This window comes from Aspergillus thermomutatus (assembly GCF_002237265.1).
Source record: "Aspergillus thermomutatus strain HMR AF 39 chromosome Unknown NODE_65, whole genome shotgun sequence".
Classification (NCBI taxonomy): Eukaryota; Fungi; Ascomycota; class Eurotiomycetes; order Eurotiales; family Aspergillaceae; genus Aspergillus; species Aspergillus thermomutatus.
The window spans coordinates 33,222-53,882 of NW_020798114.1; the positions used below are offsets into that span (position 1 = coordinate 33,222).

The 20,661-nt window shown below is 50.9% G+C and overlaps 7 protein-coding genes across 7 annotated transcripts; 4 read left to right on the top strand and 3 right to left on the bottom strand.

The window, feature by feature from the left end:
• Window positions 1-136: 136 nt before the first annotated feature.
• On the top strand, window positions 137-3,163 carry ATG13 (putative autophagy protein Atg13; the record flags this gene model as incomplete). The annotated part of the gene is made up of 2 exons (XM_026758025.1): window positions 137-250; window positions 521-3,163. The coding sequence occupies 2 exons, from the start codon at window positions 137-139 to the stop codon at window positions 3,161-3,163; spliced, it is 2,757 nt and encodes a 918-aa protein (XP_026615468.1).
• A 1,162-nt stretch (window positions 3,164-4,325) lies between these two features.
• Window positions 4,326-6,552, bottom strand: CDV56_104768 (WD repeat NOL10/ENP2 family protein; the record flags this gene model as incomplete). Its single annotated transcript, XM_026758387.1, has 2 exons — window positions 4,326-6,268; window positions 6,336-6,552. The coding sequence occupies 2 exons, from the start codon at window positions 6,550-6,552 to the stop codon at window positions 4,326-4,328; spliced, it is 2,160 nt and encodes a 719-aa protein (XP_026615469.1).
• A 570-nt stretch (window positions 6,553-7,122) lies between these two features.
• CDV56_105010 (uncharacterized protein) lies at window positions 7,123-11,869 on the top strand (the record flags this gene model as incomplete). The annotated part of the gene is made up of 5 exons (XM_026758629.1): window positions 7,123-7,164; window positions 7,219-7,507; window positions 7,575-10,487; window positions 10,538-11,188; window positions 11,244-11,869. The coding sequence occupies 5 exons, from the start codon at window positions 7,123-7,125 to the stop codon at window positions 11,867-11,869; spliced, it is 4,521 nt and encodes a 1,506-aa protein (XP_026615470.1).
• A 957-nt stretch (window positions 11,870-12,826) lies between these two features.
• CDV56_105452 (pre-rRNA-processing TSR2 family protein) lies at window positions 12,827-13,426 on the top strand (the record flags this gene model as incomplete). Its single annotated transcript, XM_026759071.1, has 1 exon — window positions 12,827-13,426. The coding sequence occupies one exon, from the start codon at window positions 12,827-12,829 to the stop codon at window positions 13,424-13,426; it is 600 nt and encodes a 199-aa protein (XP_026615471.1).
• Window positions 13,427-13,789: 363 nt separating this feature from the next.
• On the bottom strand, window positions 13,790-16,022 carry SUP35 (translation termination factor GTPase eRF3; the record flags this gene model as incomplete). Its single annotated transcript, XM_026759144.1, has 2 exons — window positions 13,790-13,846; window positions 13,911-16,022. The coding sequence occupies 2 exons, from the start codon at window positions 16,020-16,022 to the stop codon at window positions 13,790-13,792; spliced, it is 2,169 nt and encodes a 722-aa protein (XP_026615472.1).
• Window positions 16,023-16,535: 513 nt separating this feature from the next.
• Window positions 16,536-18,803, top strand: CDV56_105736 (RanGTP-binding protein; the record flags this gene model as incomplete). Its single annotated transcript, XM_026759355.1, has 5 exons — window positions 16,536-16,556; window positions 16,611-16,642; window positions 16,705-16,762; window positions 16,827-16,927; window positions 17,030-18,803. The coding sequence occupies 5 exons, from the start codon at window positions 16,536-16,538 to the stop codon at window positions 18,801-18,803; spliced, it is 1,986 nt and encodes a 661-aa protein (XP_026615473.1).
• Window positions 18,804-19,214: 411 nt separating this feature from the next.
• Window positions 19,215-20,616, bottom strand: CDV56_105929 (BSD domain-containing protein; the record flags this gene model as incomplete). The annotated part of the gene is made up of 3 exons (XM_026759548.1): window positions 19,215-19,513; window positions 19,577-20,441; window positions 20,491-20,616. 3 exons carry the CDS (start codon window positions 20,614-20,616, stop codon window positions 19,215-19,217), a joined length of 1,290 nt encoding a protein of 429 aa, XP_026615474.1.
• Between the last annotated feature and the right edge of the window lie 45 nt (window positions 20,617-20,661).

Here is a 20,661-nt window from a genome sequence, read left to right on the forward strand (position 1 = left end):
AGTCAAGTGTTGCGTAATGCATCAACATCCTCGCTCGCCGGCGCCTGCAGCGCCAACCTCTTCAACAAGGTCAAATCGTTCAACAGATCACAGAGAGCTGGACACGGGCCCGAGTTCCCCAGCTTTAGATGTCGGGATGCACGATAGCCGAGGCTTGGGGATCGAAACGGGGTCTGAACCATCCGAGCAGGTACAGCGAAACACACAACCTGCAAAGGAAGCAATGGCAAAGCTCAATCAGATCATAACGGTAAGCTCCTGATTCCTCCAGAGGATTGTATCCCATGTTGCAAGATGCTGATTTAATTTGGGTGCCTTTCACTAGAACTATCACACGAAAGCTGCGCTTATTATCTTACATTCGAGAGTCGACCTCCCTCCGTCGTTCAATAAGGGCTCTGATACTCCAAGGGTGAATCGCTGGGTATGTTGGTCTTCGGATGCACTCCGCTTTTATCGTGCGATCTTGTTGTTCATTGCAAGTCTCGAAGCTTGAGCTAATTACTGCGCCTCAATCTAGTTCAATGTCGAAATCGAAGATACAGACGTCCTTCGGGAGCAGCTGCGGATATGGAGAACATGTGATGCAACCGAAAATCGACCGCCGCCGCTGATTATTGAGACATACTTAGAGACCAAGGGACTCACAAACAATCAGAGCCTTGTGATCCTGGATGAGAATGGAAAGAGATGGGATGTTCTAGAAGCCCTTGCTGCTTCTGGTCAGGCGAATCCTGTAAGACCACTACAGTCGAACTCTGACGATGTCATTCTTGAGCGATGGAGAGTTGAATTGGGCGCTGCATCCTCCAAGCCGCCCGCCGACCTTGGCTCTATCCTGCCGACAGTATACAAGAAGAGTATTGTCCTCTTCCGCTCTTTATTCACATATTCCAAATTCCTGCCCGCATGGAAGTTTGCAAAGCGCAATGGAAGACTTCGCAGCAACCCGGCTTTACAGATCAAATATAGAATCCTGGACGAGCGCACGGTTTCGGAACGCCGCAAAGTGGACCACTTGACTGTTCCACTGTACGAGGGCAACAATAAAGTGGTAGAAACGTATAGCTTCGGGGTTACCGACTCACCTGCAGGCCCTTTCTCGGTTGAAGTCACTTATCGAACCAACTGTGACTTCCGAGTGGATGATTCCGAGGCTCTATTGAGTTCACGCTTTATGGGAGCCGACGATGAAATATTTCGTCCTTCGCTTCCGTCCAGGGACGTCAATAGAAGAGCTTTCAATCATGAACCGGGGTCAGCACCGTTGGAGAAAAGGACCGTTGAGGAACCCGACCCCAGTCGTGCGTATGGAAGCTTATCCACCTTCCATCACGTAGGGCCTATGACGGGTGCAAGTCCCATATCAGCTCTTCGGGCTGCGAGAGAATCTGTCACATCGTCACCATCCCCACCCGCTACGTCTTCTCGGAGGCCTTTGTCAGCTGCCAGAGCTACACCAACCGGGCGCGCTGCTGTCCTCGCTGCCGAAGCCAGTCCTGGTGTCCTTAGGCGGCCTTCTATCTCGTTCCAGCCATTCAAAGCGCCACCACTTTCTGCTTCACCCTCCCTCATTGATCCGCCCCTCGGGGCCTCTCCTCGCTCCCGGCCGGTAATTAGTACACCAAGCCCCGAGCCCAAACACATGCCTCCTCCATCAGTAGCAGCCTCTGGGCGTAAGCCTGGGCAAGCAGCTTCAGAGAATGCGATTGCATCGTCCAATTCAACGTCCCCAAGGCCCGCCCCTATTGCGAGGTACAGCAGCGCCTTCAGCCACCGCCGTGGTAGACCTTCCTCAGGGGGAATAAACAAAATCGAGGATGACGCTTCGAGTGGTAAAGCAAGTGCAACATCGTCTGGCGCTCAGCCCGGCTCTGGGTTACTTGCGGAGGCCACTGGAACAAGCGCAGATTCTCTTCACGCAGACGATGAGAACATTTCTGAATTTCTGAAGATGCTCGACTTGCGGAAGGATTTATTGAATCCTTCCAATTCCTCAAACCTCGATGCCATTGCTCGCAGGACGACGGTCACAAGTGCAGCCCTAACTCGATTCCAACGTATGCGTGACTCAAATGCCGCTCTCTCAGATTCAATGTCATCATCTCTGCTTCTGCAACGTTCATCCAATGCCTCGAGCAAGCAACTCTCAGGAGTGCCACCAATGGTAGCTGGAGCATCCGTTTCAACGGCCTCTTCTCCTGGGAAGCCTATATCACCTCATACTCCACACACCCCGGCTATACCTTCTCGTCTAAGTTCGAACAGTATAGTCGATTACAATGATCCCGGACACAGCGACCGAAGACTTCTCCATGAAGATTCCACCTCGCTGCCTGAGGATACCACGGGCGAAGAAGCATCTCTGGTGCATAGGCCTTCCACAGTTACTGCGATCGATATTCCGACGTCTCCGCGCATTTTTCCTCCTACATATCGTCGCTCTAGCTCTGCCGCTCAGAACCGGCGTTCTGTCGTGGCTGACGAGGAGGAAATTTTTCCTTTCAATATGCGCAGTGTCAGCCTTGGTGCGGAGGAAAGAACCAACGTTAGTCTGAGCACGCTGCATCGGCGACATGAATACCACAACGTCGCCACAAATGCCGAACAACAGCAGGAAAGCCAGCGTTCTTCACCGTCGTCGAATCAAGGCCCGACTGCGCTTCCGAGCCCTGTCACGCGTGAAACCCGCTCACAAAGGGATGCAATGGTCTCTGGGCAGACACCGGCATCATCCTCAACCACTAATCAGAACTTGTATCAACCGCGCCCAGGCCAGTCCCGTGGCCGAGGATCTTTTGGTGGCCCTCATTCCCTAGGCTCCGGCTCTAGCAGCTTAGCTCGTGGCGGTGGTATACCCACCTACCTCACTGAGCGCGACAATGACCGTGATGGCAACGCAAGCGGCAGCAACAGTGGCAACTCAACGACGGAAGACCGCCGAGGGTCCGGGCGACGCGTCAGTGCCGGCCGCAACTATCCACCACAATCGGCGCAGGTCGAAGAGGATGAGCCTTTGTTGTTTGCCATGAGTGATTTCGGGGCTTCTAGAAGAAGCTTTGAAGAGGGCAGACAAGGCACTCATGGTGCTGACCCCGGTGGTTCGCGACGCGGCAGTGGCAGACGTGGTGCCGGCCTTCCAGGCTTTCACGTGTGGTCTTGATAAAGCCAAGGGCATGTCCGAGAACGGCTTCAATACACGCTGAATGCGACTTGCCGAACTTTGCTTTCCTGGGAAATGTGAAAGACCCTTTCTGCCAGCGCTCTTTCTATGATACACTTGGAATTTTCTGAATATCAAGCACTTTTCCCAGTGGTCCATAAGCGCTGCGCCCTTCGGTTACATTTCAATTTCTACAGCCCTCATTCTTCTCTACTTCTCACCGTCATCCATGAAGATGATGCTTCTTTCGTCCTCCCATCATCTTGATACGATCTCATGGATACCGCATTGCCGAATCACATGCTCCAATTTCTCGTTTTTATTTTGACGCACTGATTCCTCATCAAGCAATGAGCCTTCAATTTCTCTTTGTGCCACCTGAGTAAGGGTGGCTATCTCTATAGACTGAGCAAGACAAGCAAATGCAGCTTCCTGAGGAAATAGAATGACTCTGTGGGTTTTCATTTTTTCAAAAGATTGATCTTTGCTTCTGAGGATAGTTTCCCTTTCCGTTTGGGGCTGTTACATTTCTTATTTCAGCCTGAAACTGAGGCTTCTTATTCCAGTCTCAGGCTTGCTTTTGTCTCTTTTGGCATGTCCATATATACTTCTGTATTTTGAGCAACCATTCAGATTGGGTTTGATTTTTGACTTGGCAGGCCTGGAAACGGTTCGGAGTAGGAGTTCAATCTGGATATTACTCGGATAATGCAATGAAAGAAAGACTTTTCAATCAGACTGTTCTAAGGAAGTCCCTTAAACGTATGCACGAAAAGCCGTCCTAAACCCATCTATAACGCCCCTCATACTCCTTTTGTTGGTGCTGGTATATGTACATGAAATTTCTTCAGAGCATGCGGAGATAAAAACCCTTCTATAGTGCAACTGATTGGAATCAGATGTGGAAGATGTGGGTTGAGAAGAATGGCAAAGATCCCTTGATCTAGTGCCTAAAGCCCCCCAAAGGCTCATACGGTGGTTTGGGTAATGTGATTGACACAGTAGCTTATACAGCGCGCTAGATTCTGTTGCCTAGCAAAAGCCCAAGCTGGGCTGATTGCCAGGAGAACGGTGCTGCCTGCGCGGACCAAAAACACCTGGCCCAATACGAGGCGTGAGGATAGCAGTGAAACTTGATGAGAACCTCAGATACGATCCTTCATCACATCCTTCGGAAAGTGTTACCAGAAGCGCTGCGGCGTTCCTTAGACCTGTAATCACTGCTCGCAGGCTTAGGCGCAGGCGCCTTGTTTTGCTTTGATTTGACGTGCGGGGTGAAGGTGAATTCTCTTTCTCCGACCACGCCGCCACGACGTGCGGGTTTGGTCTTCGTGCGCATGTTCTGGGCGCGTGAACCGAATGACCGATCGCGGGTGGAATGGCTCGTTGTTGAGGAGGAGACGCGCATCTGGGGCGGGGGACGGTTGGTGCGCTTGTATGAGGCTGTGGAGATCTTTCCGGAGCGGGGGGACCTGTTCCGGACGGGTCTTTCTGCTTCGCTTCCGGATGCAGAATCGTCATCGGAGCTGGAGCTGGGGACTTCGTCCATCTCTTCCTGCTCGACGGCGGTGAGGCCGCGTTCCTTGCGTTCGACGGGCTCGGGCGCGGTGCTCGGGTTAATGAGCTGGAATTCCCGCGAAGTCTCGTCGACGGCGAATTCCTCATCCTCGAACATCTTCGCGAAACGGCTGTCGCCCAAAAGACCACCGGCCGGCTTCTCGGCTGCGGGAGCGTCGACCATGTCCTCGTCTCCGCCCTGTTGCAGGACGCGCTGCGCCCGGCGACGCTCGTTCTTCTCCTCGACAGCCATGAGTTTCTCTGCCAGTCTCTTGTTGACCTTGACGGCAGCCTTCTTCTTGCCTCTGATGCGAGACTCCCGTTCCTTGTCGATCTTCTCCTTGACTCTCTTCGCGCGCTCTTCCTCCCAGATGTAGGGGTTTGTGATCAAACGAGCCTCCTCATACAAGCGTTGAGCGACGAAGTAACCATGCATGTAAGGTCGAAGGAGGTTGGTCCGACCAATAAGATGATCCAGGTTCAAGGTCTTGAGCTGAGGAACAGTCAAAAACTTGTAGTTGTCGTAAATAGTGCCTGCCTGGCCTGTACTGAAAGCATTAGGATCGTTAGGATCTTCCGCCATCTCCTCAACGAGATTGTCCAGGAATGAGCACCACCTGGGAGCTGGGCCAAGTTGAGGAATGAAGAATGCATGCTGCTGTCGGCCTTCGTTGGCTGTTAAAAGCATTCCGCTGTCTTTGCACCAGGCGACTGAGTTGATATCGACGGCAGGCTCGACCGATGTCCAGGGCTTGCCATCACGGGGGTCCCAAATCTTGATAATCTTCTTGTCGGAAGAGAGGATTTTGGGCTCCATGGTCTGTTCGCGTGTGGATGTTGAGGGTTGGAGGAACTTCAGCGTGTGGATGGGGAAGCCATACCCTTGATCCTTCTTGAGCAGGGGTACTGGGGATCGAAGATCGTACAAATGAATCAGACCATTCGACGAACCGGTTGCAAGTGTCAATCCCGAGCGATGGAACTCCAATGCCGTTATCTCAGATCGTGCGTCATCCGGACCGGTCTGATTAGGCGGTAACAGTACTCCTGCCCTGCCCTTGGCTCGTGGGTCCCATAATTCTACCGTTCCCATCGAGGTACCGAAAGCGAGGAGATTGTGGCTTTCCTCAGCGATAGCTCCCGTGTTCACTGCTCCTGTTTTGATACCTCCTTGTAACGTCCCACCCCCGGTGGATGTGAAATCGTCCCCACCAACATCCACCTCGAAACTCCGCATATACCGGCCCATCTCTAGATTGAGCCTGAAGACTTCTCCCATACCATCTTGATTAACACCAACAGCCGGCACTAGAACCTCAGTTGACTGTCTGTCGTAAACCAAATCGCGACCATATCTGGGGAGCCTTGTCCTGTAATGGCAACCTGAGGGTGTGTGAAACTCGAGCGAACGATCGGATTGCAGATGAATCGATTTCGAGTAATCAGAGGACAGAAGAAGGAACGTCGTATTGAGCGCATCTGTATGCCGCGCCCAAGATAGAGACAGCTGGGGAAGGTAGTGAGTATGAATTTGAGGTTTGTAGGTTCCTGTACGATACTATGGTCAGTCGCGAGATTCGTTTTAAACATGATAACTTCACTTAGAAAAGCTGACCTGTGCTCATGACCCATTCGCCATCTTCGCTAACTCGTATACATTGACTAGCTTCTTCAAACTCAAAATCCTGCAGCAGCTCTATGCGATTGGCATACTCGGGGTCATTTTTCAAACTCCGCTTTCGCCGTCTTGCAAGCCATTCAGGAAGTGGTCGAGCGGTATTTGACCCTGAGATGGTATACACTGGAACCTCGGATTGATTGGAGAGCTTCATATTTGCTCAGTCACTGCTCCAGAGATCGAGGGGACATTCAGGTTGCTGTGACCACCACAGCGAAAATTGTTGATGCTCTCCGAATATATCGACCGATAAAAGAAAAAAAGTTGGTGGAGACAATCGATAGCTGGGCCACGTGACATTGCGGATGCAGATCACACTTGATTGGTCCAGGCGGCCCGAGCCAAACTCCGTCGGGTTTCGATGGCATCGGAGCGTCTGGATATAAATGGGCCCTGTCTCGATTGTCGACACTACTACTCCGTACAGATGATGTATCGTCGTCGTTGATCATGAGATGATTTCGCACGTCTTTGCTTGATAAGGGTACCTTCGCTTTGATGCCATCAATCGGATCTGTTGCCGAATCCTTTCCGGTAATCTTATGCCTTGTGAAGCAATGGCATCAGAAAGCTGGTCTGTTTGCTGACTTCTGTGATAAGATACATGTGCTATGGGTTGCTCATTCATACATGATTTTCTACCCTAATCTCTCTGGAAATGATTCCAAACTCAGCAACGGACATTTCCTTGGCCACTTATAAGAGAAGCCATAACGACTAAATCATGGATTTTCCTGGAGGGTCCATCACAAACATTCGCGTCATTGTATGCACACCATGCAGTTGACGTATGGACGACATTGCTAACATAGCCTTGCAGGATGGATTCTCCAACATATACTGGAGAATCTATACGGAAGAGCCCAACATCGCCACCTTATCGGGCGATTCGCCAACTAATGGCTTCACTATCCTTAAGCATTTAAGTCGCCTCAAGGACCTCGAACTCCGACTGAGGAACCTTGATTGCCTGGTATCAAGCTATCCTAGACGGCTTGGCCTATGGGTATTCTCTGCGACCCCAGATTTCGAGAGCCTAGGCCCTTTGTGCTCAAATGGGACGAGCGATGATCCAAGCAAGCTTTTCGTGGGTTCGGCTACCCTCAAGGGTTCGTTTCTTGCTTCATTCCCTTCTTTTCATTGCGCTTATGAGTTTCTATGCTGATCCCTCATTAGTCTCGGCTTCCGGAAGTGTGACTTCCAAGGAGCTGGTGAAGAACCTCTCCGCGGAACCAGTCAGCGCAGCCACGAATTCACAAGGTGTGCAAAGACGTCAGAATGGCCCCAACCCAGCGAGACGAACGGATGGCCATGGTAGCTCTGCTGCGATTTACGCGTCTTTTATTTCCGCTGTCACTGGTGCATTAAGCCTACAGTTGATTCGATGCAACAATGCCATTCCCCTCGGATCACGGACCCTGTTCACTGTCGTTGCAGAAGATTACTACGACAACCCTAGAATTGACAATGATGACCCTGCTGCAGTACCCTCCCTTACTACTTTACAGATTCAGCTCACATCGGTTGGAAAGTTGACCGTATCCTTGCAAACGATTTCCCAACCTGGCATTGTACGACTCTGTGGGCCTTATGATACCTCTGTAGGGGTTCAAAATGCCCATCCAGGGTGCGATCTATGGCTATCTCCGAGCGGATCAGTTGCAAGACTGGTCGCAACGCAATCAGGTTTCCAGGATGCTTCTTCTCCATCCATCATCCCCTGCGTAGGGGGACACACAATGGCAAATCCTCCAAGCATGTTGAATCTCAAGCAATGGAAAGCGCTTGTGATAGAGTGGCTCGGGAATTATGGCTTGTCACTTCTCTCCTCCGAAGAAGAGCCCTGGGTTGAAGTTGAAGTATGGGAACCCTTTTACTCAAGGTTAGCTGGGGAGACCTGGCGACAAAATGAGGAAGGCGTCTCTGTACTTCCCCTGAAGCGAATTCTATGGCCGGCCAGGTACTGCTTCAAAAGAAAGAAACCAACATCTTTCGACCCATTTCTTGGAATCGATGATACTTTTCCAGTCATCGACGAACCGTTGGGATTCGCAGAGAAATGGTTCGGGATGGGACAACTTGAGCATGAGGAGACAGACTCGAAGCCCGCATCCCGTCACGAACCAGAAACAAAAGACGAAGAGACTCCTCTATCCAGGTCAGACCTTCCAGTAGGCATAGAGAGTCTTTCCCGAGCTGCAGAGTACCCTGACCTTCAGGCTTCAAGTCTGGTGTATCCGACCCCGCCAGATGGAGCTTTCCCTGTGGGACCCAATGCACCAGCTGCATCGGACACCGCGGCTGAAGACCTAGATTCTAGACATCTCACGAATCCGACCTCGGCCAAAGTGAAAACTAAGGAAAAGGCGTCCGCCAAAGAGCGCTCCGATCATGATGTGCTCATGAGTTTTGGTCCATCTCCTGGACTCATTGTTGGATCTGGGCTATACGACACTAATGATGATGATGATCTTTTCGGGGAAATAAATCAGAGAGACTTTGGATCCAAAGGGATAACTGACGCTGACTTCAGCTTCTTTGACGACCCTGAGTTCAGTCATTTAAGTGGAGATGTGAACGACATGGATGCTGGTGCTCAAGAAACACCTGAAGTTGCTATTGAGGCCGACGAGCCCAAAACACAACCTCTCCCTCTTGAACAGCCTTTAACTGATAACCTTCCTAGACAAAGAGACATAACGGAACAGGTCGTCACAACTCTCGCCCACCCGGAAGAGAAAGTATCAAATCTTCAGCCTGCATATGTCCCTTTGTCTGACAGCATGCACATATCTTCGCCTACCAATGAAGATAACCAAACAATCAGCCCCCCACTCAGTCCTATCGAGGTAAAGAAAACGCTTTTCCCTGGGCCAAGCGAAGACGGTCAATTGTCCGTCAAAAAAGGGCACTTGCAGGGCCATTACAACCCTGTTGCTTTCAAGCAGAATATACTGGACTGGGATCAGAAATATGGAGCAGAGGGCATATTTAGGGTCACTGGCGCGGTGGTGAACAATCATACAGTCCCTACCAGTACTACTGGTGATATCCCAACTATCGGCCTCCCCCGCCGCAATGCGCGGACAAAGAATCCGGATCACGGTGCTGCAAGAAATATCGATAAATCCAGAAGTCCAGCAAGTGATCTGGATCAGCCTATACCTTCAGACTCCGATTTCGACTCAACCAGCGACACGAGCGATGACAGTGATGGGAACCTTTCGAACAGCGATGCGTCTGTTGCCACATTTCTTACTCGCAAAAGAAAGCGCGCTCGGTCTCATTCGAGGAGTTCGGCGGGCCTACCGCAGGAGAAGCCTTCGGCGAGATCTGAACCGTCGATCGCTACCTCCAGGACTGACGATCTAGTCTTTTTGGGCAATTTTCTTTCCACTTTTTCTGATTGGTCTATGACAGGTTATTTCTCAGCGACTCAAAAGCAGCTTTCCCCTGTGCTCATTCGCAATGATGTACAAATTCAAGTTGCCCAGCTCTTGGCCGATCAAGTCACGCAATCCTGCCTTGATCACAAGGTCGATGGCATTTTGGGCGTTTCAGACTTTGAGAGTAAAGCATACTCTCTGCGAACATTTCTCGAGGATACGGCCTTCATGGGTGAGATCGAGAGACTCGACTTGAATGGCTTCGTGTCACTGCAGGAGAACAGCGGTCTTTCTCCTCCGTCAACCTCCGCCATGTCGCGTCAGTCATCCCAACGCAAGGACAATGGAAAAAGCTCGATGTTGAAGCTCGCGCCGCCACATTTGCGTGTTCGACGCGGCAAAGATTATCTGGAAGTTCTCCCACCGGCAGTCTCATTTTGGGAAACTTTCGGCTTGGAACCTGCCTACGGGTCAAAGGACATCTCTGCTTATTGTATCCACCCCCAGGTTGCAGCTGAAGCGGCCAACGATTTTCTTGAGCGGCTAGGCTTGTTGTATTCGAGCTGCAACCTTGGTCAGCATACGCGAGCCAGCAGGTCGACTGGTTTCGACCGTGGAATGTATTCTTGGAATATCGGCGCACCTGGCGAACTTAATTATCACTCTATAATGCAATCTCTGAAGTCAATATGCGACAAGCTAGGTATGTGAAACACTAGGCTGACATTGATATATCGTCTAATCCTCCTTTAGTGACGGCTCTTTTGAAAAGCCCGCCGACGAAGGACACTGTTGTTGTCTACATAATCAATCCATTCAGCCACGCTGCAGCCCTAGCGGACATTTGCTTCGCTTTCTGGGGCCTCTTCCAGAAATATATCGATGAAGTTGAAAAGCAGCAAGCTGGCCAAGCAAATGAACTCGTCTTGCAGATTGTCCCATTCCATTTCGTCATGTCGACTGAATCTCTAGTCGTGCTACCGCAAGCTCAATATCTCAGCTTGGCCCTAGAGGTCTATAGTCGCTGCCCACCGAAAGGTTTGCAGCCTTGTCTGCTTAACTGTGCTCCGCCAATGCTGGTCGCAGAGCCGGTCCCGAAGACTATAAATTTCAAGCTTGCGCCAGATAGATCATCGCCACTTCAGGAAGCGAAAAGTCTTCACATTGCATGCTCAAGAAGTTATGATCAACGCTGGGTATCCGTATCGTGGACCGACAACACAGGTACCTTACAGCGAACCATGTCTTACTGCTTGCGCTTCCAGAACTCAAACGCAGCCAGAAATATTCTGGAAGTACGAAACGAGATCTGGGGAGCAACTAAAATTATCATGGAGAAGACTCAGGCGCGATGGAAAATCATCATCGTCAACACTGAGCCCGTGGACCAAGATGAAGTCGATAGTAAGTTTCTGATCGTTACCATAGCCCAGACGCGGGCGTCGCTAATTTTCTTCAGCGTGGACGAGCCTGGTTGAGCAATATAACATGACGAAGCCGTTCCTTTCAGACTTGACCATTCTCTATGTGAATACCACCCCAGACCTCTACCTTGAACCTCCACCTCAGCCATTACCCATGAGTGTCTTCAATCCTCAGATCTCATCAACACCTGTAGCGACGCCTAATCCTAGTGGGAATGTCTTTTCGCCGGAACAATCTGGTACTGCACCTACTCCCCCCAGCGGTGGAAATGCCCCTACGCCTACGGAAATTCCGCTTGACGCCGAGTCTGAGTGTCTGCTTACAGACATTTGCGACGAATCATGGGGCGTCATACTTTCACATTGTCTGAACACCTCGCCACACCTAACGGATTATCGTCCTGCGTTGGCGAGCGGGTATCTTCTTCGCAGGAAGGGCCCCACTGAGGCCGACGGCGCATTTGCAATGAACGTAAACCTAATCTACGCGCAAAAACCTGCTTCTTCATACGAAAATATTCTCAGAGAAATTATCGCCAGGTATCGCGACCTCGCCACTCTCGCTCGAGCCAGAGGTACGCGAACTGTGCAGCAAAATACCTTTCCATGGCATATAGCCACAGCGGTCAGGGCCCAGGAGCTATTGAGCTACATTCTGTGAGCCTATTGGTTGAATCTTCAGCGGCGCATCAGGGTATACAACCGGCGTTCAGGACTTGTGTTTTGGCTGGCTTTTTCTCTGTACATAACTGGTTCTCATGATGGCTCAGACGAGGCGGGATATACCACTGTGCGGGCATGATTTCCTTCTTTACTTGAATGACTTTCCTTTTTCTAAAACTCTCGCTTTCGCTGTAAATACATTGAAAACCCTGGTCCTTGTCCTGCTCGCTGAAACAGGATGACCACCTCAATTGAAATTTCATTCTATGTTTATCCTCTTCGATTTCATGTTCGAGCCTATTGAGCATCTCCTTAGCTGTCTCTTGATGCCTCTGGGAACGTACACTACCTAAGAAGCTCTCCAGTGACTCATTAACCATAAGATGAGCACAAATTAACAGGCTGATTATGCGACGGCAAGACACAAAAATATCGATGTTATATGAAGATACATATCTTCTGGCCCTCATCAAAGGATACCCCAACTCCCGAAGATACACATTTGATCACCATTTGTGGCGAATCCAAATGAACTTGACCGTAATTTCTGTAAGCATTGATAATCAGTGAAAATCCTGCTCTATTGTTGTGACTTCTGAGTCGATCCAAGATACTGAGAGCCGATAAGGTCACCTGATTCTTATCGTATCGCGGACTATTTCGAAAATTTTGAGAGTATCAAGCTCCAACCCAATCCAGCCGATTCGTATAATTCGATCATTGTCACCAAAAACGGCCTCAATATCGCGGGCTAGTGTCGCTCTCTCAATCTAAGCCGAATAACGCAAAGAAATTACAAATCCAATCTCGAATCGACTCTCCACACTACAAACACGATCAGTTTTCCCCGCCGCACGAAATCCCACCATCAACAATCGAGAACGGCGTTCCCAAATAAACAAGGAACAATTATCAAGGCAGCCGCAAGATTGTTTCACCCTCACTACAACCCACAATGGCCCAACCAACGTCCTCATCAAACCTGAGCCAAACCGAGCAGCCCACCTCCGCCGCCGCCTACCTCGATCTAGGCATCACCCTCGCAATCAACAACTGGCCAGCGCTAACCATGGCCGTACAATCAAACTGGGGCGGCCCAACATCATCCGATAAGCGCGACTGGCTCTGCGGCGCCATCTCCGAAATGATCAATGAGCGGCCCGAGACAGACGCTCTGGATCTTGAGGACGTCCTGATCCAGGTGATGAACGATGAATTTGATGTTGTGGTAGATGATGAGAGTGCGGCGCCTGTTGCGGCGCAGATTATGGCGATCCGAGAGCAGACGGCGAGGGGGGAGTTTGGCCTTGTACAGGAGATGTGGGAGGCGTGGCAGAAGAAAAGTCAGCAGAAGGGGAACAATGTGGCGGCGGCGTTTAAGCAAGTTGAGGCCGAGGATGATGAGGACACCGATGATGAGGAGGATGAGGATGAGGACGACGAGGATGTCGATATGGGTGAGGCTCCTGCTCTGGTACGAGCGCCTAGGGAGAGGGTTGAGCCTGAAGTTGACGAAGACGGGTTCACTAAGGTCGTTGGGAAGAAGAGGAGGTGATTCACTTTGCATTGTAGATACGCTTGGTATTTGTAGTTTTGCAGTATAATGTCCTAGGATAGACATCGGGCATGAGTTGACATTACGACTTACGACACCTACCCAGCAGATGAGAGATAGCTGGAGATAATATGAGATTCCAATCACTTTTATCATCTCCAATAGTCAGAGAGCAATGAGGTCTATACGAAAATGACAAGAAGAAAAATTCATCATCATCAACCGAGGTAGGGCACCACAGGGATATCAACACCGAGCCTCCGCCTTCCCTATCTCTTATTTCGTGAGGCAAGAAGGTTGTGTACTACCCTACACTCGAAGCAATCTGGCTTGGGAAAGCCGGGGTATTCGAGATTTGTGCACTTAATTGTCTTCGTTAAGGATGAGCTTGGTAATCATACCAATGGCAATGGTTTGTCCCTATCGTCAATGTTAGTGATGCGACTCAATATGGCAAGGAGAAAAGGTGGGAAACTTCACTTACCTGGTCTCTCAGAGTGAAACGTCCCATTTGGTTGTAATCCTCGAAACGTTCAACACAAACGGCACCTGCAGTGCTGATGACCTCAAGACGAGCAATAATGGTCTGGCCCTTGCTGGCGAATGCTGGTGGGCGCTTGCTCCTGCGACCCGTGCCAGGCTCGCACTTATGCAGGAGTGCTGCGAACGTGACTTCTTCAACAGCCGAGTGGACGTGCATGACACAGTTGTAACCAGCGGAAAGGATGTTCTTGAGCTCAAGGATACGGATCTTAGCCTCAAAAGCAGAAACGCAGTGGACTAGACGCTTGGGAGAGCAAAGCACAAATCCAGGGAGGAGGTCTTCTTCTTCCACACCTCTGAGACGCATACGGACTTGATCACCACAGGTTCCGGTGGCAATTTCGTCCTCAGTCTCACCATAAAGAGCAGCAATCTCGACCTTAGTGCGATTAGGCATCATGATGCAGGTGGCGTTCTTCTTGATAACACCGGCTTCGATACGACCCTCAACCATCGTTCCCATATCACGGTACTTCGTGCTCACGGGCATCATGAAGGGGGCATTAATGTTACGTTCGGGAGTCTTCATTTCAGAGAGATACTCCAGGAGAGAAGGCCCATTGTACCATGGTGCAAGTTCCTTGGGGACACGATCCTTGATACCCGTAGTCTGCTGGGCGGAAATGGGCATGAAGGTAAGATCCTCCTTCTTGTAACCGAGAGCCTCCAAGAACTTTGAGACCTTGACTGTACACTCGTCGAAACGAGCCTTGCTCCATTCGACAGTCGGGTCATCCATCTTGTTGACGGCAACAATCAGCTTCTTGACACCAGTGTTTCTGGCCAGCAGAGCGTGCTCGCGAGTCTGACCACCCTTCTCGAAACCAGTCTCATATTCACCCTTACGAGCAGAGATGACAAGCACACCGACATCGGCTTGAGAGGCACCACCAATCATGTGGTGGACGTAGGATTTGTGACCAGGAGCATCGAGGATGGAGAAGTGTCTCTCAACGGGACCCTCAGGAGACTGCACGGTGAGCTTGAAGTGGGCACGGCCGACCTCGACAGTCTTCCCCTTGGCTCGTTCTTCGTTGGTCAAATCAAGAGCCCATGAAAGATACCAGGTCTCTCGACCGGCCTCCTTTGCATCCCTCTTGTACTTCTCCAGTGTCCGCTCATCCACGTTGCCAGTGACGTAGAGAATGGATCCACCGAGGGTAGACTTTCCAGCATCGACGTGTCCAATGAAAACGATGTTGACGTGCTCCTTTTTCTCACCATAAATTTCCTTCAAGGTATCCTCGTCCACATCTGCCTGCTGCTCCAAGGCAACAGCATTGGCATCCCGACCAGTCTTGCCACCTTCACCGCGAGATGGGCTGGATCTGCCGGGGCTCGACCGTCCGGAAGGAGTAGGGGACGATTTACCACTGGCAGCTGCCTTCTGATCTGCCTTCTTTTCTGTCTTCTCAATAGCCTTAGAAGCCGTCACCTTGGCGGCCGCTTCGGCAGCGGCAGATCCCTTAGTATCTCCTGGCGTGGTTGTGCCAGATGGGGTGTTCGACGCGGGAGAGGGGGTTCCAATCGAGAGGACCTTGGTTTTGGGGGCGGCAGGAGAGTTGCTAGCACCACCGATAGACAGAACTGTAGCCTTAGGGGGAGCGGCGGTTGCGGTCGAGGTGGGCTTGGGAGCGGTTTGGGCAGGCTGAGCAGGAGCTGTAGGTGCTTGAGTAGCTACCGGTGCCGCTTGACGAGGCTGCTGAGTGTACTGCTGCTGTTGCTGTTGGTTGTAGCCACCATACTGGTTGTTGTAAATCTGGTTATAGCCACCAGGTTGCTGGGCGTAGGCCCCATATTGACCATAGCCTTGCTGCTGCTGGTCGTAGGCGGGGTAACCACCGTACTGGCCATACTGTGGGTATCCGCCGCCGTACTGCTGGTACGTTTGACCGGGGACAAACGAAGCCGCACCAGGCTGGAAAGAGGCAGCTCCGGGCTGGAATGTGGGAGCTTGTGCCTGAGGGCGGTATTGTGCGCGGGCATTCAGGTTCACGCCCTCGGTTTGCTTCGAGAGCTCATCTTCCCATGAATCGGGGGTCTGATTGGCCATCTTGGGATTTTGTGAGGAGGACAATCACGAGTAAGCTGGCGAGAGCGAGGGATAGATGAGGTTACAAAGAAGACGCCGTCAAGTGAGGGGCGCTTTTTGCGAGCATTGATTTTGCACCCGATGACTCAGCATAGTTTCCCCACCTCAGCGCCTGTCGCGTCTAATGCGTATATGGGTTTGCATTGTTTGCATCGTTTGTTTGCGTCTTCTCCCCGCCAACATGGTGGGGTGTTCTCTTTAATAACAATCTCCTGAGGGAAAATGACTCTCTGTGGGAATTACCTTTGTTAAAGATAAGAAATTGACAGAATCTAACTGACTTTCATGAAACATTCATGCGGTGGAGCCACGCTGGTTGGCTTGTTATCGATAAGCCTTTGCCTTCAGGGGCCACACATCCTGGCTGCCATCTAGATTGGCTTTCTTTTAGTTGTTTTGCTTCATAGCGAATAAGAAGTTAAGAGAGGAGCAAATCGAGGACGAGTGCAGCTGCATTTTTGGCTGTTAAGCAAGATGGACGCCTTCCTGGGCAGGGTATGCCCAACTTGTCCTCGATGTGACAGAGTTCGATGTTGACATCATTGGTAGCTCACCCAGCAGGCAATGAACTATGCCATTCGGTATGGACTGAATCGTCCTTGAAGCGGACTGACAGATCATGTCCTGACTGTAACTTCTTCAGCTCAGGGATAGCCATCACTGCCAACTATGCGATGCGACAATCATCTCGTCTGCTCAAGGTGAGCAGTAGCACGCCCGGTGGGAGTCTATAGTATGATCAAAACTCATGGACTTCCCATTCAGAATGTCGAGAACATCGAAGAGAGAGAAGAGCTCCTCTCTCTGCAGCAGCGGTTGCAAAGCAAAATCCAAGTCGGTTCTCTAATTCATGCGCTCGGGTCTTTGTACGTCATACTTATTTGGTGACCAGGTTATCTCGCCGGCCATTGATATGATTGAGTTGATGTATGCTAATTAACTGAATTGTGTGTATAAACTGCTGACAGTCGAGTCATCTATAGCGCTGCAAGAGGCAACACGTCTTTAGAATCTGCAGTTTCGCTCACGAAAGCACTTCGACTGGATATGCAAGCCCTCGGGCAGCGATTAGCAAACGCAGCTGCCTCCGAAGAGTTGATTCGAAAAGGCGCAAAGTCTCCTAGAGACCGCTCGCGTAATGATGCAGAGATCAAGCTCATCATCAGGGACATCAAGAGGCTTCTGACGCGAATTGAGGATGCAGTGCCGCTGATGAACTTGGCCATTACCACTTCGGGGGCCAGACTATCAACCAATCTTCCAGCGACGGTTTCGCCGTCCAGGTTGTTGCAAGCCAGCACCTTCCTTACTGCTGGTGATACTCAGTATTGGATGTCTCCCGCGCAAGCTATCCAAATCGGCCCTACCTTTACCTTATCGATATACATGCTCTTCGCGAGTCACGTTCGACCCCAGGATGAAGCTGGCATTCGAGAAACCACGTGGAAGGAGGTCATCCACAAGGCACGCGTGAAGCTTCGGCGAGTGCCAATGGATCTTAGTTTCAATACACCAGCTTCTACTTGGCGCGCTCAACTTCCAGCTGAGGCACGTATAGACGAATACCACTACCAAATGTTGATCATTGAAGATTTGCACGACGGAAGAGTGCATTCGTATGACGAAGGTGAGCCACAGCCGGAGCCGTACGAAGGCATTCGCCTAGCCGGCATGCGCGAAATACTCCCGATCCACCAGATATCGAAGATCTTCTACGCAGATACGAGCAAAGTCTTAAATATCAATACAGAAGGCGAAGTCAACAATCCGGTATTGTTATTGAAGAGAGATATTAATGCTATCCCTCCGCGGCGTATGCTCGAGCGTGACGAAACAGATTCGGTTTATGCTCAGGAAGAACAGGATGAGGAGGAAACTGACGAAATCCAGGCGCAGCTGGATGCTCAGTTGAATGGGAAGAATACTAGAAAGCCATTGAATCAGAGATACAACGAGAACTCTATCCCAGAACACTGGCGCTTGCCGAAAGATCTGGATCCTGAATGGATAGCATTCGAGGTCTATAACGAAGATGAGTCTTCGGACACCGAATCCGAAGCGGAGGAGGTGCCAGATAGGGAGGATTCCATCGATCCGCAGATGATTGAAAAGCTATCTCTTGATGCTAAGGACGACAGGTCCAGACAAACAACCTCAACCTCTTCACAACCTGCCGCCACAACCACTGTCTCAAACCCTTACTTCAACAACATTCGAACCTCCCTCTCTCTTCTTGAGACACTTCTCCGCTTGATGTCATTACAACAATTCCAGCAACAGTCCCACCTCTCTATCAGCGACGAGCTCCTCAACTTTTTCCTCGAGGAATCATCCACTACTGGCGCTGGTGGTGACGAACAACATCGCCAACGTCTCCGCGCAGACGCGAGACGCAGGGTTGGCTGGGATCCTTACGACGAAAGTCCTGTAAAACGAAGAGGCGAGGATTACCAGTATGGCTGGGATGGGACTCCAGTCGGTTATTCTCGCGAGGGAAGCGAGTATCCCTACACACCCACTGACCGGTATCGAGGATACCATTTGCGCTCCCGCGAAAATACGCCAGAAACGCCGTTGCATTCCCGGCGAGCAGGTTCAACCAAGCCTGATGCAAGGCTACAGAGTGCAATGCGGGGCTCCTCGGTTCTTGTCGATGAAGCGTCAAGTAGTGGTTCCCCTCTTTCCAGACGGTCGACTCCAGTAGAAATACTGGGCCCGGGGCTTGAGGAAAATCATGATTGATATTGACGAATATGAGGATGATCATGTAATTGTAGCAAATAGAGAATGTTTAAAATCGGGCAATCAAAGACATGTGCTCGTAAGGGCAACAAATTAGTTTTGTAGAATATATTCGTAGCTATGGACAATCCTTTCCGTACCAACGGTGAAGCATACGAGATGCCCAGCTAACAGGGGAAACAACAAGAGTGATTGATATCGAACAGATAAGCGCTAAGAGCTAGTTGAAAACAAAGAAAGACCCATAACCCAGGGAGTATCAAAGACAAACGCCATAACTCCTCTCAGAGCCTCATCAAGTCAGATTTTCAGCTGGACGAGTGAGTCCAAAAGGGCTGGAAGACAGACGCAATTGAGACTATGGGTAAGACATTAATGCAGAACATGACCAAAGAGAAGTGTATCAGCTGCTCATTCCCAGTCTTCGTCGCTGTCGTCGTCCTTGGCCGCAGTCGTTGGGCTCTTCTCCTTCGGGCTGCCAGGCGCACGACTGGTGTTGCCGCTGACAAGATCATAGCTGGATTCACTGTCTGGCTGAGACTGCTGGTCGTTTGAGCGCCGGGGTTCGTCAGGCTTGAGCAGCTTACTCTTGTCGACAGCGGGAGTCTGGGTTGTATCATTGGTCTTGACCTGAGGAGTAGAGGGGGAGTCAGTGTCGTCGTCAGAGTCGTCGTCCCAAGCAATTTCTTCCTCTTCATCCACATTGGCGCCTGCCACAATTTCTTGTCAGAAATTCCGGTAAAGAAAGCAAGGTGGGGTGAATAGTGACAAACCTTTAAGAAGTTCTTTGCGCTTCTGCTCTTCGGTCTCAATCACGAGGCGGAGGAAATAGTACCGAGACCAGAAGGTTGCATAATCAACCTGCTCAGGAACAAGCTTCTCCATGGCTGATCGCAGCTCGGGATACTTCTCCAAATCCGCGGCAATGGCGTCGGTCTTGTTGTCCACGTTGAACTCCTGCTTGAACGCAGCCCACTTCTCACTGACAGGGTCCTTGGTGAAGCTCTCCAGGTTGGAATGGATCACATGCAGCTGCGCCTCAAATCGCGTCGCATGAATAACTCTCTTACCCTCGGCATCCTTACTCTCGAAAAGGATCTTATTTGACGACTCAGCGTCTGGGGGCACAATGCTGACCGCATCGCGCAGCTTTTGGCCGATGGTCATGCCGAAGCGCAGGATCGCTTCGTCCGCAGCTTCCTCGGCCTTCTCAATCTCTTTCAGTCTTCTTGCAGCCTCCGCTTTAAATCGCGAGAGGAAACCCTCGCTTGCGCCCGCATCACTGGGCCCCTCTTCCTGACTTTCTCCCGCTCGGGACGCAGTAGGCGTCGGCGTCTCATCCTTACTTCTCTCCGACGGCCCAGAAGTAAAAGCTGTACTTAGCGACAGACCTCGCGTGCGTCCGACGATAGTCTCTTTCAAGTCCGAAAAGCCCTTGGCGGCCTCCTCGCTGGCCGCGGCGTACTCCTGCCTGGCTCCTTCGTAGTAACTCTCGCCTTGTTTACGGACATTATCCCATAGACCACCAATCTTTATACCCCAGGGGCTCGCGGAGAAGGCGCGAAATGTCTCTTGCAGTTCGGTGTTGAGGTCGACGTTGGATCGGTTGGTTTTAGAGTCGTCTTGCGAGCCTTCTTTCTTCGAGGAATCATTAGTGGAGAAGATCTCCTCTTGAATATGATCGTACGCGATATCCATAATTTTCTTGATGAGTCAATATCGCGATAAAGTAGGCGATCAGTACAAATCGAAAGAGACCGTCCTCGATGACGGTTGCGGAGGAGATAGCTGCTTGTTGCCGGTTGATCTGCATGGCGGTTCCGTTCGGGGCGTACGACGGACCGAACAATCATGAAAT